This window comes from Oryzias melastigma, linkage group LG18 (genome assembly GCF_002922805.2).
Source record: "Oryzias melastigma strain HK-1 linkage group LG18, ASM292280v2, whole genome shotgun sequence".
NCBI classification, from domain to species: domain Eukaryota; kingdom Metazoa; phylum Chordata; class Actinopteri; order Beloniformes; family Adrianichthyidae; genus Oryzias; species Oryzias melastigma.
Genome location: NC_050529.1, coordinates 4,405,499 through 4,427,891, shown reverse-complemented (window position 1 = coordinate 4,427,891; position 22,393 = coordinate 4,405,499). Strand labels below are relative to the sequence as shown.

General features: G+C 37.1%; 3 protein-coding genes across 7 annotated transcripts in view; all 3 read left to right on the top strand.

Moving 5' to 3' along the window:
- The window catches only part of ttc29 (tetratricopeptide repeat domain 29), a 7,622-nt gene extending 6,563 nt beyond the window's left edge, over positions 1–1,059 (top strand). For 3 of the 4 annotated variants that reach the window (XM_024288129.2, XM_024288131.2, XM_024288130.2), the window contains exons 9-11: positions 41–164; positions 242–331; positions 782–1,059. In XM_024288129.2, the coding sequence (XP_024143897.1) occupies positions 41–164; positions 242–331; positions 782–928 (361 nt within the window). In that variant the 3' untranslated portion in view covers positions 929–1,059. The remainder of the gene's footprint in view (positions 1–40; positions 165–241; positions 332–781) is intronic. The other variant, XM_024288133.2, reaches the window with a different exon arrangement.
- Positions 1–22,393, top strand: part of LOC112138454 (uromodulin) — a 368,601-nt gene that overhangs the window by 341,854 nt on the left and 4,354 nt on the right. The gene's annotated exons all lie outside the window — the stretch shown is intronic.
- On the top strand, positions 2,835–15,533 carry slc10a7 (solute carrier family 10 member 7). 2 transcript variants are annotated; one of them, XM_024288135.2, is made up of 13 exons: positions 2,835–3,161; positions 6,657–6,739; positions 6,827–6,963; positions 9,126–9,201; positions 9,323–9,361; positions 9,435–9,470; positions 11,468–11,551; positions 11,628–11,793; positions 11,998–12,049; positions 13,612–13,685; positions 13,763–13,908; positions 14,045–14,089; positions 15,106–15,533. In XM_024288135.2, the coding sequence occupies exons 1-12, from the start codon at positions 3,062–3,064 to the stop codon at positions 14,063–14,065; spliced, it is 1,014 nt and encodes a 337-aa protein (XP_024143903.1). In that variant the 5' UTR covers positions 2,835–3,061; the 3' UTR covers positions 14,066–14,089; positions 15,106–15,533. The 2 variants fall into 2 exon arrangements, with proteins under 2 accessions (XP_024143903.1, XP_024143902.1); XM_024288134.2 differs by lacking the exon at positions 14,045–14,089 and having other exon boundaries at positions 2,839–3,161.

The window sequence follows — 22,393 nt, the reverse complement described above, 5'->3', positions numbered from 1 at the left end:
GAAAATGTGGGTCTCAGATTTCTGCATTTCTGTCCGACAGCAAAGGAAATACAGATGAGGTCATAGAGTTCCTGGAAAAGTCAGCTGAGATCTGTGAAAGCAGCCACCAGCACAGCGAACTCGCAGACGTCAGCATGACTCTCTGTGAGGTTTACTACAGGAAGGTATCAAACACACGACAGTGACTAGCACAGTACATGAATGCAGCAGCTTTTCCAATAAGAAAATGATCCCTCCACAGGGTCGGTACGATAGAGCGCGTGAAGTCGCCCTGAAGTGTTTTGAAGTGTCCTGTAAGGCGGGACTCACCGCTATGCTGCTGAAAGCTCAGGTATGACTGACCGTCACCACGCATTACACTCCTGAAGAGACTCTCTCAGATCTGCTGGACTTCTTCTGCCTAACAGGCATTTCTTTGAGGAGGGTCAGGTTCTAGGAACCCCTCTTTGGAGCCTTTCACACTGCACTTTTGAGAGAGTATCAAACTCCAACAATAACGTCTGAAGCTACGGAGACATTGGGCCATAACGCGTATTCAAGAACATGCTAAACATGAGTTCTTGAATAGTTTTAGATCATACTGACCCCACATGTTCAGCTTTGGTAGAAGAATGTCGGTACAGATAGTCTGATCCTAAAAGTGCAGTGTGAAAGTAAACCAAATCAAATGACTTTTTTTTGTAGGATTTGCCATCAAGTCTAACTGATTCTAAATGTTTCCCTTCGTTCCTAAAATCTCCCTTTGATCCTCCTCTTCATTTCTTTTTATCTTCTTGGTCAGACAATGGTTGGTATTTCAAGCGCTCAGCTGCTGATAGAAAAACACGTTTCTGGCGGGATGTCCTCTTCACCGGCTGCTCTGGATCGACTCTTGAAGCGGGAGAAGACCAAAGCATGTGGAGAGCTCAACTCAGAGCCCGCTGAGTGAGATCTCACGACCTTCTACTGTCATTTACCTTAATGTTAAGAAAAGACAGAACCTTTTATTTACCCTCACAAAATTTGGAGCGATGTTATTGACATTGATAAATGACTATTAAAGTGTTTTAATTCAGAAAATATTTGAAATGTTTGTGTGTGCAACCAAACCATGTTATACCTTTTAGGGATGTGGATTGTTGTTTAGGTGGCGATCCGATGGATTCACAAATCAAGCTCAACGACTCACGAAGCGAACCACGATTCTTACTTTTTAATATAATCTTTGTTACCATGTCTTTTAATTTGATGTAATAAATCACCATTATTTACACTTTTATTTACAGAGGATCAGACTCAACAAAACTGATAAAAACACAAAGATTTAGACAGAATGGTGTTTGTCAATTAAAACTTTTATTTTATTTATTTATTTTGGTCAATCTTCTGGTTAAGTTCAGCTGTAATATATTCATAAAGATTGCAAATTAGCAACATTTGAAGTCGCGAATATTCATTCTCAAATTTTCAGGAGCAGATCCCAAGTATCTGAGCACCTGGATACTCGTTACACCTCTTTCAACCTGGTTCTGTTTGAGTTTAGTTGGGGTTTATGTTACTATAAACCTGTATTATGGATGACTAAATGTAATTTAGTATGAAGCAATGTGCTAACAAAGCTTAAGGTCAACAGTTTCTTTGGTACCCACAAATCCAACATAGCTGAAGACATTCTTGAGCATAACAGAAAAAACGTTTCCGTTCTTCTTTCTGATCTGTATGAAACAGCCTGAGGGAATCACCAAGAACTAAAAGGACAGCCTGTTGGGAAGAGATTCCTTTAGCTCCATGGACCATCTGCCTCTCCCACAAAGAATCAAGTGCCTCGGATCTTTTCGAGCAGAATTCACAATCCTGCTGTCTTTTTCAGACAGACTTTCTCAACAGCAGACAGAACGATGGCTCTCAACGAAAGACAAAAAATATCCTGTTCCGTGTCATAAAGGAGTTCAGCTTTGTGGGTGTGTCCTTTACTGGCCTGGTTAAACAATACCATTAAGCCTTTAATCAAACTCACTCTGGGAATGAAACAGTTTAGTGTTTACAGCCTCGTTCTCATGAAATAACTTTCAAAATTATTCTATCAAGGATTTCTTTACTCCACTTTTGGGTCAAAGACATTTTGATTAACCCAGATCATAAAACCTGGAAGGACGTCAGCATGAAGCCACTCTGACCTTTGGATGAGGATCAAATGTACTTGTTACCTGAGAATTTAACCAACTCAGTCAGGGACCTGTTAGGCTGAAACATTACATCTGACGGAGTCCTGTTAACTAAAACCTGCTGTTTACCGTGAGGTTTAAGGGCGTCTACAAGTACTTATTTAATGCAAAATGTCAGGAAAGCCATTGAAATATGTGGTTGAGTAAATATGTACAGTTTAATAGAAAAATTAATATTTAAAAAAATGAAAATGTTCTTTTTTTAAATGAAATTATCTAATTTTGTCATATACCACTTTAAGGTTTTTCATATCTTAGTATTTAGGCTGCATTTGTTTCGTGATTATTTTTTGCTTGATTTTAATTTTGTGACTTTATTTGTTTTTTTAATATGTCCATATAATTTTATCTTTACTAGTTACATTTTTTTTTACATATTCTGGTATATAAGCTACCTATTTTTCTGTTTTTTGTAATTTCGTGACTTTTTAATTCAACATATAAGTTATCTTAGATCCTTAATTTACATATTTTGATATTTACATTTTTGTGTTTTTTGTTTGGTTAATAATTTCTTAATATATGTTTGTATTTCATTATTTTATTATTTTTGTTTCAATATGTCACGTTTCAAATGTTTTTTTTTTTTTTTAACGTAATTTATTTCGTAATTTTTTGTTCTCTGAGATAAATTTAGAAACCTGTGGCGCCAAATGAAAGAAAATGGCTGCGCGTTTCTTGCTGTATTTACGGTCGCGCTTCGTCCCACGTGTCCGGAAGTAGTTCCGGCTCTTCCACAGTAGTTTGCTGACAGAACTCGTCCGCGGGAGAGGTAGCGGAGCTGCGGAGTCTTCAGCCCGGCTGCTGACACTGGAGGGCCGGCGAGGCGACTGGCCGCTGACCGGAGCGGCTGAACCATGGGCCTCCTGGCGAGGCTGCGGAAGGAGTGGTTCATCGTCGGCATCGTGCTGGTCATCTTGTCGGCCAAACTACAGCCCAGCTTCGGAGTCAAAGGAGGTTAGTTCCCTCGTCAACTTCACTTTTTTGTCACGTTTCAGCTCCGAACTCTTTTCTTCAGACTTTATTTTAACTTTAGATCAGGAGAACTATTTGATTCAGCGGAAAAGTCATCAAAACGTGCCTCCATTCTGAAGTTCCTCCTCATCCCTCACCTGTCGCTATCGTGACACGTTGCATTCATTCAGACACTAATGTCAACACTCGTGAACGCGCCCCGCGCGCCCCCGCACTCATTGAAAACTTTGATGGATTGTTCACTGGATCAACATAATTTCCTGATCCGTGACATTTCCCTCACACCCTGAACGCACCACTGTGGATCAGGTGTTGCCTTCAGGTGCACCATTCCTCACGTTCCTGTTGATGAAGAGGCTCTGCTGTCTGAAGGTCTGTCAGAGCAGCTTCCTGTTTGTGGTTTTCACCAACTTTTGGTTTTCTGTGTTGGGATTATCTTCAAAAACTCAGTCAATTATTGATTTGGCGTTTCATCAGGGGCATTTTACCATTCGTTTCCTCTTTATTCTGTTGTTTCTGTTCATTTGTCATTCCGTGTTTTGTCTTGTAAAATTGAAATTCCCATAAAAAACCAGGAGATTGAGCAAAAAGTTCTTATTTAATTTAGTTGTAAAGCATCCAAGTCTTAAAAAAACAAACAAAAATAGTATTTTCAGCCAGATCAGGTCACCAATTAACCACTAGGTGGCGTACCACACTCACAACACAGACCAAACAACCACATTTTACAACAAATACGATTTATCCCGGTTATTATTTTAGCGGCATCCTATGATCACGTTTATAAAGGGGCGAAGCCTCTTGTAATATCGAAATGTTTGTGTTCCTGGAACATTAAAAACTAGGATAAGTCTGAAGCTACGTTCACACCGCCTTCGGCAACCTGCGTTCAAGCAGCTACTTCCAATGAAAAGTCTACGTAGACACATATCGGACTTCTACGTTGAAAACTCGCGCTAAACGCGTAAATGTGCTAGTTTTTACGATCGTTTCCGGGCTCTATGTATAAAACACGTGACCGAGTTTGGGACTCGAATTTGGTAGTGACTTATGGATGGTGTCCTTTTAAAATACTCGACGTGTTGGTAGCTTAAGGATTCCGAATCCTACGGTGACTCAAAACAATCTGGATGTTGTTTTTTGTGTCTTTCAGAAAGTGTGAAATCATTTTGAGACTAAACTGTGACTACTTTGAGACAAAACTCACAACTGTACCATTTCGGGTGACTATTGCAAAGTTTTTCCGAGGTTCCTCTTATTGATCACATGTAAAATGTTGAGGCACTTTCTTGTTATACTTTTGTCTTTCGCAAGTTTTTCGTTTTTGAGGAAGGTATTGAGACAGATTTGAGACAGTTTTGAGAGAAAGTTCAATGCCAAGATTCTTGAAACATATTTAACGGTCTTCAACATACTGGAACTCTTTGTCTATTCATGCTTTCATCGTGAACCTTCTGATTCTGAGAAAATCAGCTTTGCATGATACACAACCCGTTACTAACATTAAGTGTTGATAATCGCTGTTGGAATTACATTAATTAAATAAACGGTTGAGGAGTTAGTATGACTCCACACCAGGCACTCACAGACACTAATGGTTTTCTTAACAAGTTAATTTGGTCTTTCCAAGTCCACAGTGAAAACTACTTTTACAAACATTATGTAAATAGTTTCTTGAAAACAAACATACAGCGTAAACAGACACTTGAAACAAATAAATAAATCATCTCGTTGGCTGCATGACGAGATGGGAGTTAGTCTCAATGTCCTTCTTGGATCCACACGTGGTATCCTTCGAGTACGAACATGGTGCTCGTGTTTCCAGCGTCTCTCCTCTCTGACTGTACAACATGAGCTCTAATAGTCTTTTCAAAATAAAATTACATTCAAATTTAACTTAACCAACATTTATTAGATAAAATACATGACTGTAACTAGATAAGTGTTGTATATTGGCGTAAGTTTTTCGTAAACTAAGCAAATTCATAATTAATAATAATTAAGCAAATTACGTTACAGTTATGCTAGTTCAGGGAACGTCAGCACTTGAAGCTAAAGCTCTGGTGTTAAAGGGTTAAATCTGCTCCTCTGTCATATTTGCAAAAATATATAGACAGTTTGGAAAGTTTCTCTCAAATTCATTGTAACCGTCAGCTACAGCTCAGTTAGCGCAATCGATTCTATCTCTGAGAACTAATATGCAATAATTAACCTTTTAACACAGACGCTTTAGGTCCAGTGTTGAGATTCTGTCAACTACCGTAATGAAATCTGGAGAAAAGGTATGGCGTCAGATTTACGCCAAAAGTCTCAGCTGTCACACACGCGCAGAAATGCTTCCACGGGCGTAGCATAGGGACACCGGAGCGCCCGTGGGATGTTTATTACGAGCGTGGAGTTTGGTTTATGCCCATGGAGTTTGTAATACGCCCGTGTGAGACTTTTGCCATAAATCTGACGCCAAAAAGTAGCCCTGTGCTGATATACAGCAACTACTGAATTTCCTCCACGATTAACGTAAACTAGCTGAAGTGTTGCGTATTGGCGTAATTATGTTTTTCCCCGCTAAACACTTGGAGTAATGCTGATAGCGTAAAGACTCTGACGGCTCAAAAAATCGCAGAGTATTTATCAATCTGCAGTAACACTTTTGTTGCTAAAGGGTTCAGTCGGTTTCAATGATCAAGTCTTTAACCCTTTAACTCCTGAGATGTTGGCGGTGATGCTGAAAAAAATAATTTTACAAGCTTGTAAAGTTTTTGACCGCTTAAGCAACCAACACAAATCAGCTGATTTTGATTTAGAGAATTGCAGCTTTTTGCAACAGCTGTAGAGTGTTTACGCAATTAAACTAGTAAATCTGTTTGTCTTTGCTAATCCGCTGCAGTTACGCTAAATGGTTGAAGAGTTACGCTAGTTGAAAGAATGTCAACACTGGAGCTAAAGCAAGGATGTTAAAGGGTTAAACCAGAAATTAAGAGTGAATTTTGTTGGTGTAGGTTTTGTTGTTAGAATGACCCAATCCAACGGTTACGTTCAGGGCTGGTTCTGGGCAAAGGCGACCAGGGCAGCCGCCTATGTCACCATCTGCTGAAGGGAATCGCAAATTGTAACGATTATATATTACGTTTTTTTAATTTTTGTTAAACAGTTTGACGCATAACTCATTTAATGTAAAAAAAATTGTAAAGAATTAATTAAAACATAAATAAAGTAACTCAAAAGTTTGATGTAATCAATATCAGCCTTGCTTCAAACCAACAGTCTCCTGGTTCAAACTTCAGCTAAATTTTGGGGGCGCCAACATTTCTTTTTCGCCTAGGGGGCACCATGCATACATTTTTAAAATTTATCTTTTTATTTTATTTATACAGTTACATTTTTTTATGGAGTTTACGGACCAGAACGCTGAAATGTTGGCTTTCTACTGCTAGGTGCTAACTGTTGCCATGGTAACGCGTCTCCTGCTTTCGTCAGGTCCCCTGAAGCCGGAGGTCACCATCGCCTACGTCGCGGTCTCCCTCATCTTCTTCAACAGCGGCCTGTCCCTGAAGACGGAGGTGAGGAGCGTCCCTCCTTCTGCTGCGTTCAGGTGCGGCTCTTGAAAACGTGACCTTCAGCCTGTGTGTGTGTGTGTGTGTGTGCAGGAGCTGACCTCGGCGCTGCTGCACGTGCGCCTCCACCTCTTCGTCCAGTCCTTCACCCTCATCTTCTTCCCGCTCGCCGTCTGGCTGCTGCTCAAGCTGCTGGAGCTGTCCTCCATCGACCAATGGCTGCTCAGAGGGTGAGGCTGTGTGTGATCGCGGTCAGGTAACACCAGTTACCTCAAGGCCTCCACAACATCTGAGAGACGGTGGAGGGAGATGACACCACCACAGAGGAGCTTTCACACTCTGAGAAAATCAAGTTCTTAAATTCAGGACAAACTGGACCTCCACGGAGGACCTTCAGGCAGCAGAGCAGGTTATGTAACCTCTGGAGGCGGAGCTAACCGCGGTGTTTTTGTGAATTCCTGCAGAGAACATACCGATGAAGCTGCTGACCATAAAGCCGAGAGAAACGAGAACGTTTAAGGAGATCTTTGGGAAGAATAAAACATTTTAAAACTGAAGTTCAGGAGAAGAAATGAGAGAAGTTTGTTTATTAGGACGGAGAGACGATAATCAGCCTGAAGTTAGTCTGTGATTTGGTTTAAAAGATCAAAGCCTCCATCTGTCGTTTCCTTTGATCTCTAAAACATCTCAGTTAAACAGTGAGAAATATTCATAATAAGATTTCAAATTTAATAAAATAAAGTTTTATCACTTATTCCGGGTAAATTAAAACATTTATAATACAAACATTTCTAAAAAAAATCCAATGAAGATGCTAAATGTTAGATTAGCTAAAGTAAGAACTAAAAATTACAACAGAAAAACATTCAAATTCATGTTTATGTTTGACAAAATAATCAATTCAGATGGATTAAAAACTCATTATAAGTGCTTTAAATTCTAAAATGTCATTTAAAAAAGTGTAAAAAGAAAAGTTAAAGAGCAAACAAAACAAAAAAGTCCCCACAAAATTGCTCAAAATCATAATTTTATGATAAAAGTAACAATAAAAACTTTTGAACATTTTTACACTTGACACAATCAAAACCATTTCATTTTTTTACTTGTAAACTTGACACCATTTTAACTATATCAATGTTTTTATTAGTTAATCTTCCAAAAATGTTATTTGTAAACTTGACAACATTTCAGCAATTTCACAATTATTTTTTTTTTACTAGTAAACTTTCCCCCAAAAAATTTATGAGTACACCTTCCAAATTTAAGCCATTTTTATTAGTAAAGTTAAGTTTTACTTGTAAACTTGCAAAATGTTAGTATTTTTTTTTCTATCATCACTTTTTTTTTTTCAAAATTTCAAAAGTAAACTTTTAATATTTTCAGCTATTTGACTTTTTTTTACTTGTAAGCTTTTTAAAGATGTACTTTGTAAAAATGTTAAAGTAAACCTTTTGAAGTTCAGCTGTAAACTTGACAAAGAAAAATTATCCAAAATGACAGAAAAGCATAATGTGAATATAGCAGAAGATGGAAAAATAATTTAAAAACCATCAAAAATGTCGCCTTTTGCTTTCTCTGAACCGAAACTCCTCCGTGTCATCTGTAGGTCGTTTCTGTAGACTATTATGGGATTAAAATAATCTGTCTTTATTGGAGTGATCTGGCGCTTTATAAGTAAACTGAGTTAAAATAATAAAAAGTAAATCAAAAGAAGAAAGTTTCTGTTATGTTGGCGGTTTTCCTTTAAGTCTTCTGCTCTAACTTTATTTTGAAATCCGTCTGCCGCTCTCCCCTCTGAGGACACAAATCAGAAAACTCTTCAGTTTGTTGTTTTCTTTACTTCTGGGCCGTCAGGATCAACCTGATCGTCCAGAATCACCAACAGATGATGAAGGGATTTATGTTTCGTCGACAGGAAAACGGACATAAATCAAAGCCACGCCTGAAATTCAAGCTCTTTGTGTGACAAAGTTCAGCGTTCTGGAATAAAACTAAACAAAAAGAAAGAAATGATTGACTTTTTCAGACAAAAAAACATTCTTCCATTCATTGTTAATGTAAGAATTCAAAGTTTCAGGTTCAGTTTTTAGTATTTTGTTATTCTTTCAACAAAAAAACTGGAATTAAATGTAAATATTTAAAAAAAACAAAAACTTCTCAGACTTTTCGACTCTAAAAGTAACAGCTTGTTAACCCTATAGTGTGAGGAGAACACCAGCAGAGGACGGTGATGTTGATCTTTACAGGAATAATGTTCCTATCGGTAAAAATGTCTTCTCCAAATGTCGGAGGATCTTGGAGTTCTGATCTGATGAAGACCTTTGCAGTATTTCTGTCTCTTCAGTGGCTGCAGCTCCTCATCCTCTGTCTTCATCCTGTTGTTGTTGCCTAGGTTACAGACGGTGAGTTGCATGCCTCCTCCGGTCTCCTCTGCCGTTATTCTCACCAAAGCTGTTGGAGGCAACGAGGTGACGCACACACACACACACACACACACACACACACACGTGCGCATGCGTCAACAGGTCATCATCCGTCAGCGTTTGTGTTGTTGCTTCCATGCCGACTGACAGTCTTCCGTGTGTGCAGGCTGCTGCCATCTTCAACTCGGCCTTTGGAAGCTTCCTGGTAAGACGCCGGTCCCATCTGGACCCGCCGATGAGACATTCGCCGTCTGACATGAGTGTGTTGTGTCCTGCAGGGAATCGTGGTGACGCCAATGTTGCTGCTTCTATTTGTGAGTCCCAAACGTCTTTATGTTTAAAACAAAAACCTCTGGTTAAAGCTCCGCATTCATATAGACTCATTCCACTGACCAATCAGAACTCTCATTTACCAACTCAATCGTTTTACTTTCAGTTTTTGTACAATTTAATCTCTATTAACTGTAACAACTGATCTTCATTTAGGGATTACTCGTAAACTTCTCTAAATTTCAGTTGTTACTCTTTTTTTCACTCGTAAAACTTTTAAACATTTTGTCAAGTTTGACAACATTTGAGTAATTTCAATTTTTTACAAGTAAGCTTTTCCCCCAAAGTTTACTGGTCAACTTGACAACATTTCAGCTATTTTGAATTGTCGCTGGTAGAATAAAAAAACAAAAAAAAAAACATTACGTATACATAAAAAATTTCAGACTATTTCTAATTTTTTACTTGTAAAAATTTTAGCTATTTTTTGTGAGAAAACTTATTTGTCTAAAAGTTTTACCAGTAAACTTGATCAAATCAATTTTTAATTTTCTTTTGTAAACTTTACAAAATGTCACCTTTGTAATTTGTCACTAGAAAACTTTTTTTTATTACTGTGATTTCCATTTTTCACAGTAAACTTTAAAACAATACTAGTAAAATTGATAAAAGTTCTGCTTTTCCATTTTTTCATCAATAAACCTTTTAGAATTTTTAGTTGTTAGCTTGACAAAAGTCCAGCTACTTTGAATTGTTGCTAGTAAAAATGAAAAAAGTGCGTATACATAACAAATTTCATGCTATTTCTAATTTTTTACTTGTAAACTTTTTCCCCAAAGTTTACTAGTAAACTTGACAACCATTCAGCTGTTTTTAAAATTTTACAAGTTAATGTATTTAAAAAAAATATACTAGTAAAATTTCTTTTTTTTTCTTTTAATTTTCTCTTGTAAACTTTAAACAAATTTTACTAGTATTCTTGATACATTTGAGACTGTTTCAACTTTTTAACTTGTAACCATTTACTAGTAAACTTGACAAAATTTCAGCTATTTGGATTTTTTTCGAGTACGGTTATTTTTCAAAAAATATTGCTAGTAAACTTGACAAAATTACTAGTCAGTCATTTTAACTTTACATTATAAAACCCTTTTTTATTTCAGTCATTTACATTTTTACAGTAAGCTTATTGAAAATTTTTGTACTAGTAAATTTTTCCAAAAAATGCTTCTACTAGTAAACTTGACCAAACATTTTAATGAAAGTGGGTCTTTAAGAAAAATGATTTCAGGAGAAAATCTTTGTGACTAAGATATTTAGTAAATATTAATCCAGCTAAATGTTGTAAGACTGTTAAAAAAATGTCAAAAATACAAAATAAATCTGCTAAAAACTTTTACGTATTCATAACATTTTGTTTTTACAAAACTTTTTTTAGTTTGTTGCATAAATATAAACTTATAAAGACTTTCTGATATATTGATAAAAACACAACTATTATAGTTGTTCTTAATGTTAAATTTTCCGATGTAGCGAGTTGTGGAGCGGTCTGCCTGATCATTCTGTCAAGGGTTCAAATCCCAGGTCATGTGACGTAAAACCTCTGGGTCGATTTAGATAAAAAATGTTCAAATTTAAAAAATGTTGGATTAGCTAAGGTGAAAAATGTACATTTTATTAGGTTATAAATCAGCTGCTTAAACACTAATTAGACTCAAATAAGCTGAAAGAAGCAAAATAGCTGCAAGTTGTTTTCTTTGTGTGAACGTAGCTCATTACTATGTTTTTCTTTGATTATATTTTAGAGATGGAGCTTATTAAGACCTAATGATGCATTCAGGGGGCGTCGGAAATGTCAGCCTCGGGCTTAGACTGTGGATTGTAGATTCTTCTGCAAAGCAAAGATGATTTAGAGATTGGAGAGCTCCAACGTAGAAAATGAGGAGCATGTAACTGATAAATGATCAATAACTTCACTCCGTCATAAAATTAAGAAAAAACGATTTTCATATATTAAATGTTCTCGTTGGATCTCCTCCAGCTGGGCTCCTCGTCCTCCGTTCCCTTCACTTCCATCTTCTCCCAGCTCTTCATGACCGTGGTGGTTCCTCTCATCCTGGGTCAGGTGAGACGCTCTCCGGCGCTCCATCACCACCTCCGCCGGGAGCCTCCCGCTCACCTTCTCCTCCGTCTGCATCCAGGTTTGTCGTAGCTTCCTCAGGGACTTCTTGGAGCGGCGAAAGCCTCCCTTCGGCACCATCAGCAGCGCCGTTCTTCTGATGATCATCTACACCACCTTCTGCGACACCTTCAGCAACCCCAACATCGAGCTGGACCCCGTCAGCCTGCTGCTGGTCGTCTTCATCAGTCAGTTCTGTCACTCAGTAGACATCATGACAGTCGGTTATAAAACCTGCAGGTTTGACAGTGTCTGTTCCTCAACGAAAAGAAAAAAAGTAAAAAAAAAGGATTAAACTGCGTATTGAGTCAAAGTTATTTATAAACCTTCAACATCAAAATGTGTGACGAGACGATCCAGAATTTAATTCAAAATCCTGTTTTTCTCTGCAGTTTTCTCCATACAGATCAGCTTCATGCTCCTCACGTTCACCATGTCCACCAGGTGAGTCTGAGCTTCACCTGCTCGATATTTTAAGATCATCCACACAGCAAAAAAAAAACCAGAAATAATTATGTATCCATAGTTTTCTTCTGAAGACAACAAAACTTATTTTGTGTCATAAAATCATGAGAAAGTTGAGAAATCTGCTTCTGCGATGGAACAATTCAGACAAAAAGAAGATGAAGAAAAACAAGAAAATCCTTAAAATGTTGTCATAACAGCATTTAATAAACTATAAGAGATGGAGCAAAGATAAAAAAAAAGCATAAATGTCATTAAATTAGGGTATTGCTAGAAGCTAAATTAGCTAAAGAATTAGCTAAAAAAGAGCCGGCGTTACTTTAATAATGCTAAACCAGAACGCTAAAATATTCTTAAATCTAGTTTAATGCTAAAAAACATGTAATCATTGTAAGAAAACCAAAAAGAAGCTAAACAAGATAAAATTTAGACATTTAAAAACCAAATGCTAGATTAGCTAAAGAGAATATACAACAGATGAGAACTAGCTTAATTTTAGCCTCAAACAAACAATCATTGTTGCTTAGTGTGAGTACAGTATTTAGTAATACTATACCAATTGTAAAATCCTGTCAATACAAACGGGAAGAAAACAAGAATCTAGCTTAATGCTAAATTAATTCAAAATAGTGTTAGAAAGCTAAAAAAGATGCTAAATAAGCTAAAATTGGTATTTTAGTAATTCATTTCCTTTTATTTAAATTGTTAAATATTACAATAAACACAATAGGCAGAAAAAATAAATGCTAAAAATAAAAAAAGAAGTGGATAGAGTTAAAATCCTAACAGCTAAATGCAAAACTAGCTAAAGGTGTACAATAGTTGAGAAGAGCTAGCATACCTTTAGCCTCAAACACAAAAAGGCTTTATAAAAAAATACATGTGGTTTGTGCGAGTATGATATTTGATAATAGTTGAGTACAGTATTTAGCAACAATATAAAACACAAGAGGCTTTCATAACAAACGGTAGGAAAAATAAACAAACAAGCTAGCTTAACAAGCTAGCATAATGCTCAATCAATTCAAAATAGTGTTGGAAAGCTAAAAAAAATAAGCTAAAATTAGTAATTTAGAAATTCATTTCCTTTTATTTAAATTGTTAAATATTACGATAAACACAATAAGCAGAAAATGATAAATGCTAAAAAAAGAAGTGGATAGAGTTAAAATCCTAACAGCTAAATGCAAAACTAGCTAAAGGTGTGCAATAGTTGAGAAGAGCTAGCATAAGTTTAGCCTCAAACACAAAAAGGCTTTATAAAAAAATACATGTGGTTTGTGCGAGTATGGTATTTGATAATACTTGAGTACAGTATTTAGCAACAATATAAAACACAAGAGGCTTTCATAACAAACGGTAGGAAAAATAAACAAACAAGCTAGCTTAACAAGCTAGCATGATGCTCAATCAGTTCAAAATAATGTTGGAATGCTAAATAAAATTGCTAAAATTGGTAATTTAGTGATAAATTTCCTTTTAGTTTCAAAGATGGATCACTCAGACAGATGATGATCTTCACTTCCTGTTTGTTTGTGCAGGTCACGCTCAGGATTCAGTCCAGCAGACACCGTCGCCATCGTGTTCTGCTCCACGCACAAGTCCCTCACTCTGGGTAAGAATCCAGTCCTGATTCTATTTTAGCTCCATCACCTCCAGGACAAACACGTCCGTGTATGTTTCTATCTCTAGGAATCCCGATGTTAAAGATCGTCTTCGAGGGCTACGAGCACCTGTCCCTGATCTCAGTCCCCCTTCTGATCTACCACCCCGCTCAGATCCTGCTCGGCTCCGTTCTCGTGCCGACCATCCGCAACTGGATGACGAATCAGCAGAAGGTACGCAGACGAACTCTGAGGCGGTTTAAGAACCACCTGCTCTGATAGTTTGAACTAAGCCTTAAAGAAGAGCGTCCTCTTCCTCTCGAGGTGGCGTTCCAACACTAACCTCTCCACGTTCTCTTCTCCCTGACAGTCTAGTCTGTTGTTACGTTAGAGAAAGTTCCTCCGTGGGTCCTGAGTGAGTAAGAACCGGCGCCAAAACAACTCCAGTCTTTTAATTCTGGTTTAATTAAAGATTAGTTTGATTAATCTGGTTGGTTCTGTCCAATTTACTGTTTTAATCATCTGTACGGAAGACAAAAGTGATCAATATTTGAAAAAGGAAAAAAAGTGATTTAAAACTATAGATTTAAAACGATGCAGAATTTCTTCAACATAAAATTACAAAAATACTTTTAGTCTTAGAGATTATTTTTCAAATTATATTTCCCAAAAAGTATTATCTTAAATATTGATTACTTGTAGAAGTTTATTAAAAATACTTTTGTTTTTTATTTAATCGGTTAAATCTTTTCAACACATTTTTTTAGATTTATATTTTTATTTAAAAAGTATGAAAAAAAAATAAACTGTTCTTTATTTATTAAAATCTTTTACAGTTTTTTACATTTTTTTTCATTTGTTTTTTTTGCTTTATTTTGTAATTTTTTTCCTGTTTATATTGAGCAACATTTAAATGTATACAAATAATATATTAAGATTTCCGTTAATATATTGCAAAATTTAAGTTTTTGTTTCGAATTAACAAATGAAAAATAATTTTTCATTAAAATTGTATTTAATTTTAATTTTGTTTATTATTTCAAGCTTTATTTTTCTAATATTGTTTTTTTTAACTTGCATTCTTTAAATTGTGAAATGGATTAAAAATTAAGTAGCCAAAAATCAACTTTAAAGTTTTTTTATAAACATAAATTATTTTTAAATCTACGTTTTATTGTAATTTAGGACACTTTTACATTCCGTATATCCTACAGATCAAAGAAAATAAAAATTTAATCCTTAAAAAAACTTTTAAAAAAACAACAGCTCCCCCTTGTGGCAGGAGTACAGAACTGAACCGTCAATCCGTTCACCTTGAGGTGGAATCATTTTTCTAATTGAAATATGTGATGAAATTGTTTGTACTTTCTTGATCTTCCGTATAAATGACCAACAGGTTCTTGCTTTGACTCTTCTTCCTCTTGTCTCCAGGTGGGGAAAGTGATGAACCTGCAGCCCGTCTGATGGAGACGCCACCTTCATCCATGTGACCACGGAGGGAGGAGCCTGCAGTCAGGAGTGCCTTAATCAACCAATCGGAGACCTCGGCGCGGTGGAGGGAGTCCCTGTTCACAGTTTGCCTCGATGCAGCGACAAACTCACGTTTGTGTCATTCCTACTGTTTTGTATTTAAAGAAAATTATTTTTGTATGCTGAAGAACACTGAAGAATTCCTGGGAAAAAGGACCCTGGAGGTTGCTATGGAAACCGCCTACAGGAATCCAAAAGGGTCAAATTTATGGGACCATTCTTTTTATTTCCTACTTTCTTCTACTCTGGTTTATTCCAGCCCTCACTGCCGGATGAAACATTTGTGTTTCGCTGAATTTTCTACCCCGTTCTATAAAAAAATACCAACAGTTTTGACTCCGTTTGTGATTTAATCCAGAATCTCAGCATAGAACTCAGGTGGGATCCGGTCTGTGACAGATCTGGTGAAGTCGGATATAATAAACTTACATGGATTCTTCCATTTTTTATGAAGATATTTATTTATTTGTATTGTATTGTAAAATAATTTAGCTGCTGTTTCCAGGTTAAACCTGCAGGGGGAGCTAAGTGGCTAAAACATCAATTAAGTAGCTTTGAGGTTTGAAACATATCTACGCAAAATCGTATTTTCTTTATTTTATTTACTTTCTGAGCAAAATTGGTTTTGAAAACATTAGAGAATAAATGTGTTTTAGATTTTTACATTTTATTTATATTTATTGTTTGATATTAAGATATTTTGCTACTTTTAATTGCTGCGACAGAAAATTAGGGTCACCATAAAAAAAGTGAATATAAATTTATTAATTTATGGTTAATAAATTTTCAATTTTACAATGTAAACGTCATATATTTTGGAAAATAAAGTGTTGTATTCAGGTTTGACCACATTTATATTTTTAGTAAATGTAAAACTTTATTTTCACGAAATGAGAACTTTACTTTTTCCTTTTAAAATTGAAATTTTTATTTAAAAAATTTACAATTTCATGTTAATAAAGTTTAAGTCAAATGAATTTACGACTTTATTTACTTAAAATTTGAAATTGATTCTCATAACTGTTTGGATTTTATATGTTTACATTTTTTTTTTTGTTTTTTCGTGACCCTAATACTAAACAAGTGTAAAGGTCAGCACTGGTGAAGCTTCTTCTTTGTGGTTTGAAGCCCCTTGGTGTCACTTTTTTAATTGTGCATTTGTATTTTTAAAAAAGTTTAAGTTTCAAACTCATTTAAAAGCTTATCTATGACAAAAATGAATTTATTTTTGTATAGAAATGTAAACATTTATTTACATTAATATAAAAAAATGGTAATTTGAGTTGCTATCCCAGTACCAAACACTGGAGAAGCTACTGTTCGTTAGCATTGCTAATGTTAGCGTTGTTAACATTGACCGTCCTGCTTTTTAGACGGTAAAACATCCAGCCATCCATCCATCTTCTTGACCGCTTTGTCCCGTTCGGGGTCGCGGGGTGCCGGAGCCTATCCCGGCTACTGATGGGCGAAGGCGGGGTACACCCTGGACAGGTCGCCAGTCTGTCTCAGGGCCTCAATCACACACACATCCACTCACACATTCACACCTAGGGGCAATTTAGAGTCACCAATGAACCTATGAAGCATGTTTTTGGACGGTGGGAGGAAGCCGGAGTCCCCGGTGAAAACCCACGCATGCACGGGGAGAACATGCAAACTCCACACAGAAAGGTCCCAGCCAGGATTCGAACCGGGGCCTTCTCGCTGTGAGGCAAGAGCGCTAACCACTGCGCCACCGTGCAGCCCACGGTAAAACATCAAATCTAAAATCGCTAAAGGCGAGTGTCTTAAAGTCCATGTCGGCTTACTGAGTAAGTAGGCTCCTCCTTTGTTCAGAAAAACAATAACAGACAGACCTCCAATGTTTTGCTAACTTCTAAGATGCTTATACTAACCCTGGTTCCATTCTAAATCCTGCTGGATTCTGTTTTAGTATACAAATAGCTGCAATCATGGACCCGTCATGCTCAGATGCTTCACCCCACCGCTGCCACTAATGTAGTCGGCTGTCTGGGTTTACGTATGGCTATGCGGAGTGTCAGGTGTCAAATAAGGGAGCTCAGACAGAGACGCACGCCTAGGGGTTAGAGGGCCGCCATTTTTGTTATATCGCTCTCAACATTTTTCTACCCAGAAGTCCCTTTGTCACATTACATCATGTACCTGTCATCCGCACCAAAGAACACCCAAAGGGAAGTGAAAATTATTATATTAGCATTGCTAATCTAAGCTTGCTAGCGTTGCTAATGTTAGAATTGTTAGCATTGCTTATGTTAGCATTGTTAATGCTAGCATTGCTAATGTTAGAATTGTTAGCATTGCTTATGTTATTGTTGCTAGCATTGCTGATGTTAGCATTGTTAATGTTAGCATTGCTAATGTTATTGTTGTTAGCATTGCTGATGTTAACATTGTTAATGTTAGCATTGTTAGTATTGTTAATGTTAGCATTGCTTATGTTAGTGTTGTTAGCATTGCTGATGTTAACATTGTTAATTTTAGCATTGTTAGTATTGTTAATGTTAGCAATGCTTATGTTATTGTTGTTAGCATTGCTGATGTTAGCATGGTTAATGTTAGCATTACTAATGTTAGAATTGTTAGCATTGCTTGTGTTATTGTTGTTAGCATTGCTGATGTTAACATTGTTCATTTTAGCGTTGTTAGTATTGTTAATGTTAGCATTGCTTATGTTAGTGTTGTTAGCGTTGCTGATGTTAGCATTGTTAGGGTTAGTAATGTTAGCATCATTAATGTTAGTGCTGTTAGCATTGCTAATCTAAGCATTGTTAACATTGCTAATGCTAATGTTGTTATCATTGCTGATGTTAGCATTGTTAATTTTAGCATTGTTAGTATTTTTAATGTAAGCATTGCTTATTTTGGTATTGTTAGCATTGCTATTGTTAGTTTTGTTAGCATCATTAATGTTAGTGCTGTTAGTATTGCTAATCTAAGCATTGTTAGCATTGCTTATGCTAGTGTTGTTAGCACTGCTGATGCTAGCATTGCAAATGTTACCATTGTTAGCACTGCTGATGTTATTGTTTTAGCATGGCTTATGCTAGCATTGTTCATTTTAGTATTGCTAACATGCGACAGCTGCTAACATTCTTCCTTTTCTTCATCATGTCTCTGTTCTTACTCCGACTTGCAGTATCTGCTCTCACATTTCTGTTTTAATTCATGAAAACAGATCAAAATCAACTATATTTTCTTCACTATTTTGTTAAACTGCTTCATAATTTATCCTCATTTTACTGCAGAACTCAAGTTTTCGTCCGTGGAGCAGAATGTCTCCTCCTGTCGTGTCTCCGTACTCCTCTTTCTGGGTTTGCTGTCAGAACTGGACACAGAACAAACCAAAGGAGAGGAGTTTGCAGCTTCTGAACTTTCCGGCGGCAGATGGCTCTTCTGTCACATCGTTTGGAGGAAGTAATGCTTGTGAACGCCGCCTGTGTCTGTGAGGCTTTGTGTGTCGTTGAAACACAGCACTGCTGTGCCTCAACAAATGAAACAAAAAAGACAGACACCTAAGTATTCAAAACATACTCTTTAATCTACATCACATGTATGTGACTTACAGGTGTTAGTGAGACTACCAAAAATCATAAAGAGGAAACCTCAAATTTGATGTTTGAGGCCAATTTTAACTCCAATTTATTTTACCTATATTGACAATCATATTACATCAAATAATGTAAAGAATTTTTTTTTAATTAAGGTGTTTTTTACCTTTTGACAAAATATTAAAAAAGCAATATAATTATTTTATTGAAATACAGATATTATCAGTTGTGATCTGTTAGGTTTTTAGTAAGTTTTTGCTTATAATGATGTTAGTTTAAGATGAGGAAATATTAACATGATTGTTTAGGGAAAAAAACCTCCATATTTGTTCACTGTCTTAAATTTGATATACAGATTTTTTACATTATTTCAATATAATATATAGTTGTTTGAATACCTAAAAATCAACAACTATTTAGTTATTCTCATCATAAAGTTTTAAAAACTAGCAAAAAAAGTGCTTAATAATTTTGTGGAGGCAGCCATTTTGAAATGAGCTTTCCACTGCCCCTATTGGAATGATTATTAAAAACAAAACAAAACATGAACGACGTTACATAAAATGTTTTTTTAAGGAATGTTTGGATTTAAATAGTGAGATATTGGTCTCTGAAATGCATTGATAGATATGATACTAGTGGTTATATGAGGTTAAACTCATCAATCACACTGTTTATTGCTGATTGGAGCTTTTATTTTTGAAATTCCTGCAGTTTCTCTTGACTGAAGACTGAGATGTGGATTTGAACGTATTTTTCCTGAATAGAGTACAGTCAGACGATGGGATTTATTTGACATTAAAGTGATGTTTTCAATTTCGATCTTTAATCTTAGTGGAGCCACTAAGTGAAAAAAAAAATGTATGGACATTTTTTTGTAAATAAATAAGTTTTGTTCTTGCATTCCATACAGAGCATAAAACTATGAAGGTACTGGATGGAAAATGACCAAAATGGGCTAAAAAAAAAAAACCCCTAATGGACTTATGGGAATAAACACAAACCTATTATAAAATAATTCTAAAGAATTCAATTTGAACTTCTGTAAAAAGAGTTTAGTGACTGAAATATTTGGTTAAATGGGGTACTAGGTTGTTTACAATGTTAGTGTTATGCAGCATTTTGTCATTACAAGTTTTGTTTTTATAGAAACCGAACATTTTTTCACTATCGTTGCATTTTAAAATGCAACTCGTCACAATTTCTTTTCATGTAAAAGTTTAATTTAAACAGATCCATGTTTTAGCATTTAGGCATCTAAGCTATTTGGCGTGATTTTTTTACACAATTTTAAGAAAAAAAAAAGACCTATTTTCAGAAAAAATTTTTGGGGGAATTTTGGCACAAATGTGTGACTTGAGTAACGAGGAAGCTAATCGAGTAATGAATGGTTTGTTATTGAACTATATTTACTAGATATGAAAGAATGTTTTCTCCCTCGTTCTGAAGATCCTTAGTTTCCAGAGGTTGCAAGAACATCATACTCTGTCAAAAACACAAAGCTGTTCTCCCTGATTTTCCGGACTCTTACCAAATCCCCACACTCCTGGACCTGGATCAGGCCGATCTCCCCTCGCCCGTATTCTCGGTCCCGGTCATTCAGCGTGACCTGTGTCCGTCTGCCGCAGGCCTGGCGGTACAAGAACCTCACGGCCAGCACCAACACCATGCCGAAACCGGCCGAGCCGCCCAGCAGAACGCCGAGTTCCCAGGCGGTGTGTTTAGGGACGATGTCCGGATACTTCCCGTCCTCTCTGGGAGTCTGAGGTTTGGAGGGATGTTTGGGTTTAGAGCCGATGTTTGGAACGTCCGGCAGAAGGTCGTGATTGAGGCGATGGTTCGGGAAAGGTTTGGGGTTTGGATGAACGATCGTGCCGTCAGTAGCTGAGTTGAGTCCTGAAGCTGCTAGAGTGGCAGGTGAAGTGAAAGATAAACTCCCTTCAAAGGAGGAGGACGTGGATGTAGGCATGGATGAACGTGAAGGAGGAGCAATAGTGGAAGCAAATGAACTGGGAGTGGCTGATACTGGAACTGAGGAAGATGAGGGGGAAGAGTTGGGACTTTTGAGAGATGAGGAACACATAGGGCCTGTAAATAGAGAACCACATGAGGCCGTCACAGGACTGTTTTGAGGGCGAAGAGAATGAGTTGATGTGAAGAACGATGGTGGTGGAGAGGTGGAGGAAGGGTGGATTGGGGATAAATGAAGCAAGGAGACTGGGGATGAAGTAGAAAGAGCTGGAAATGTTTGGGATTGGTTCTTCAAAGAGTAGAGACTAGAACTTCCAGAAGGAGGTAAATGAGTAGCTTCCATTGAATGAAGGACAGAAGTGTGTAAAAAGGAAGAGGAGGATGATTGGAGGTCAGCAGAGCTTTTGGTCTTTGATGAAGACCTATGACCTTTGTCCAGTGTGAGGATCGGAAGGTAAAGGGTCACAAAGGACTGAGTTTGGATCGGGGAATTGGACCGTCGTTGGGTTGAGGTACTCTGTAACATTCTTGTTTTGGGCCGACTAGTTGTCTCTGAGGTACTTTTGGGTCCAGTTGGGCTAGTCTTAAGCTGATGTAAAGTATTAAGTGACCGGTGGTTGGCCTGAGTTAAAGCTGAGAATGGCTGGACTGTAGAGGGCTTTGAGACGGAAGTTTGAAGTTTGTGTGAAAATGACGGCAAACCTTGTTGAGATGAGCTTGTTTCTGTTGTCACTGTTTGGGAACCAGTTGGGTTCGTCCCGTAGAGTCCTTCGGCCTTGCTTTGGTTTCTGAATGTCCAGGAAGTCTTTGGAACTTGAGTTGATGTTCTTGGATCGTAGGACCTGGATCTTATGGTATTTGTTCTGTGGAAGCCCTTGAAGGCCACCAGTGTAGCTGCAGTGGATTCATGAAATGTTGTGTCCTTCGATTTGGGAACTGTTTCATAGTTTTGTTCCTGGTAGTCATTAAAATCGGCATTCTTTTGAGGAAATGTTGAGGTCAAAGCCCTCGTCTCATTCTCTCTATGACTTGTCAACGCCACAGAAGTGTTCATCTCCAATACTGGACGATTCCCTTCCGCTTCCAGAGTATCATGGGTTGATCTTGTTGAATGTGTCACACTGGTAGACCCAAATGTCTTGTTTGTTGGTGTAATTAATACCCTGAAGCTTCTAGATGCTGTGATTGGAAAAAGTGGAGATATCAGTGGGAATGAGATATAGCCACACTGGAACGAGCTACGTTTTACTTCAACGTCTATTTGTTTTCTATCTACCAGCAAAAGTCTTCTCTCCATCCCTCATTGTGTCGTTATAGCCTCTCCAGTAGATCCGACTCCCATCATGCACCACTGCAGACTCAATGCCAGCCCAGTACACAAAGTAAGACTGCACCACTGTGATGCTGAAATACAGACAATACAAAGACTTTATGAATGTTTCTATTTTTGATTATTGAATCTATGACTTATGGATGATAAAGCCGTACTGGAATCGAACGTCTCCCATTGGTGTATCCGGAGCCCTCCAAACGAAGGAGAGGTTTCTCTTTAGCTGCTTGTCAGAGTGCGTGACCGTGTCCCCGTCTGACAGGCAGTGCAAAGTGTGGGTACTTGGTGGAGTGAGGATCCAACACCCACCCACTAGAAT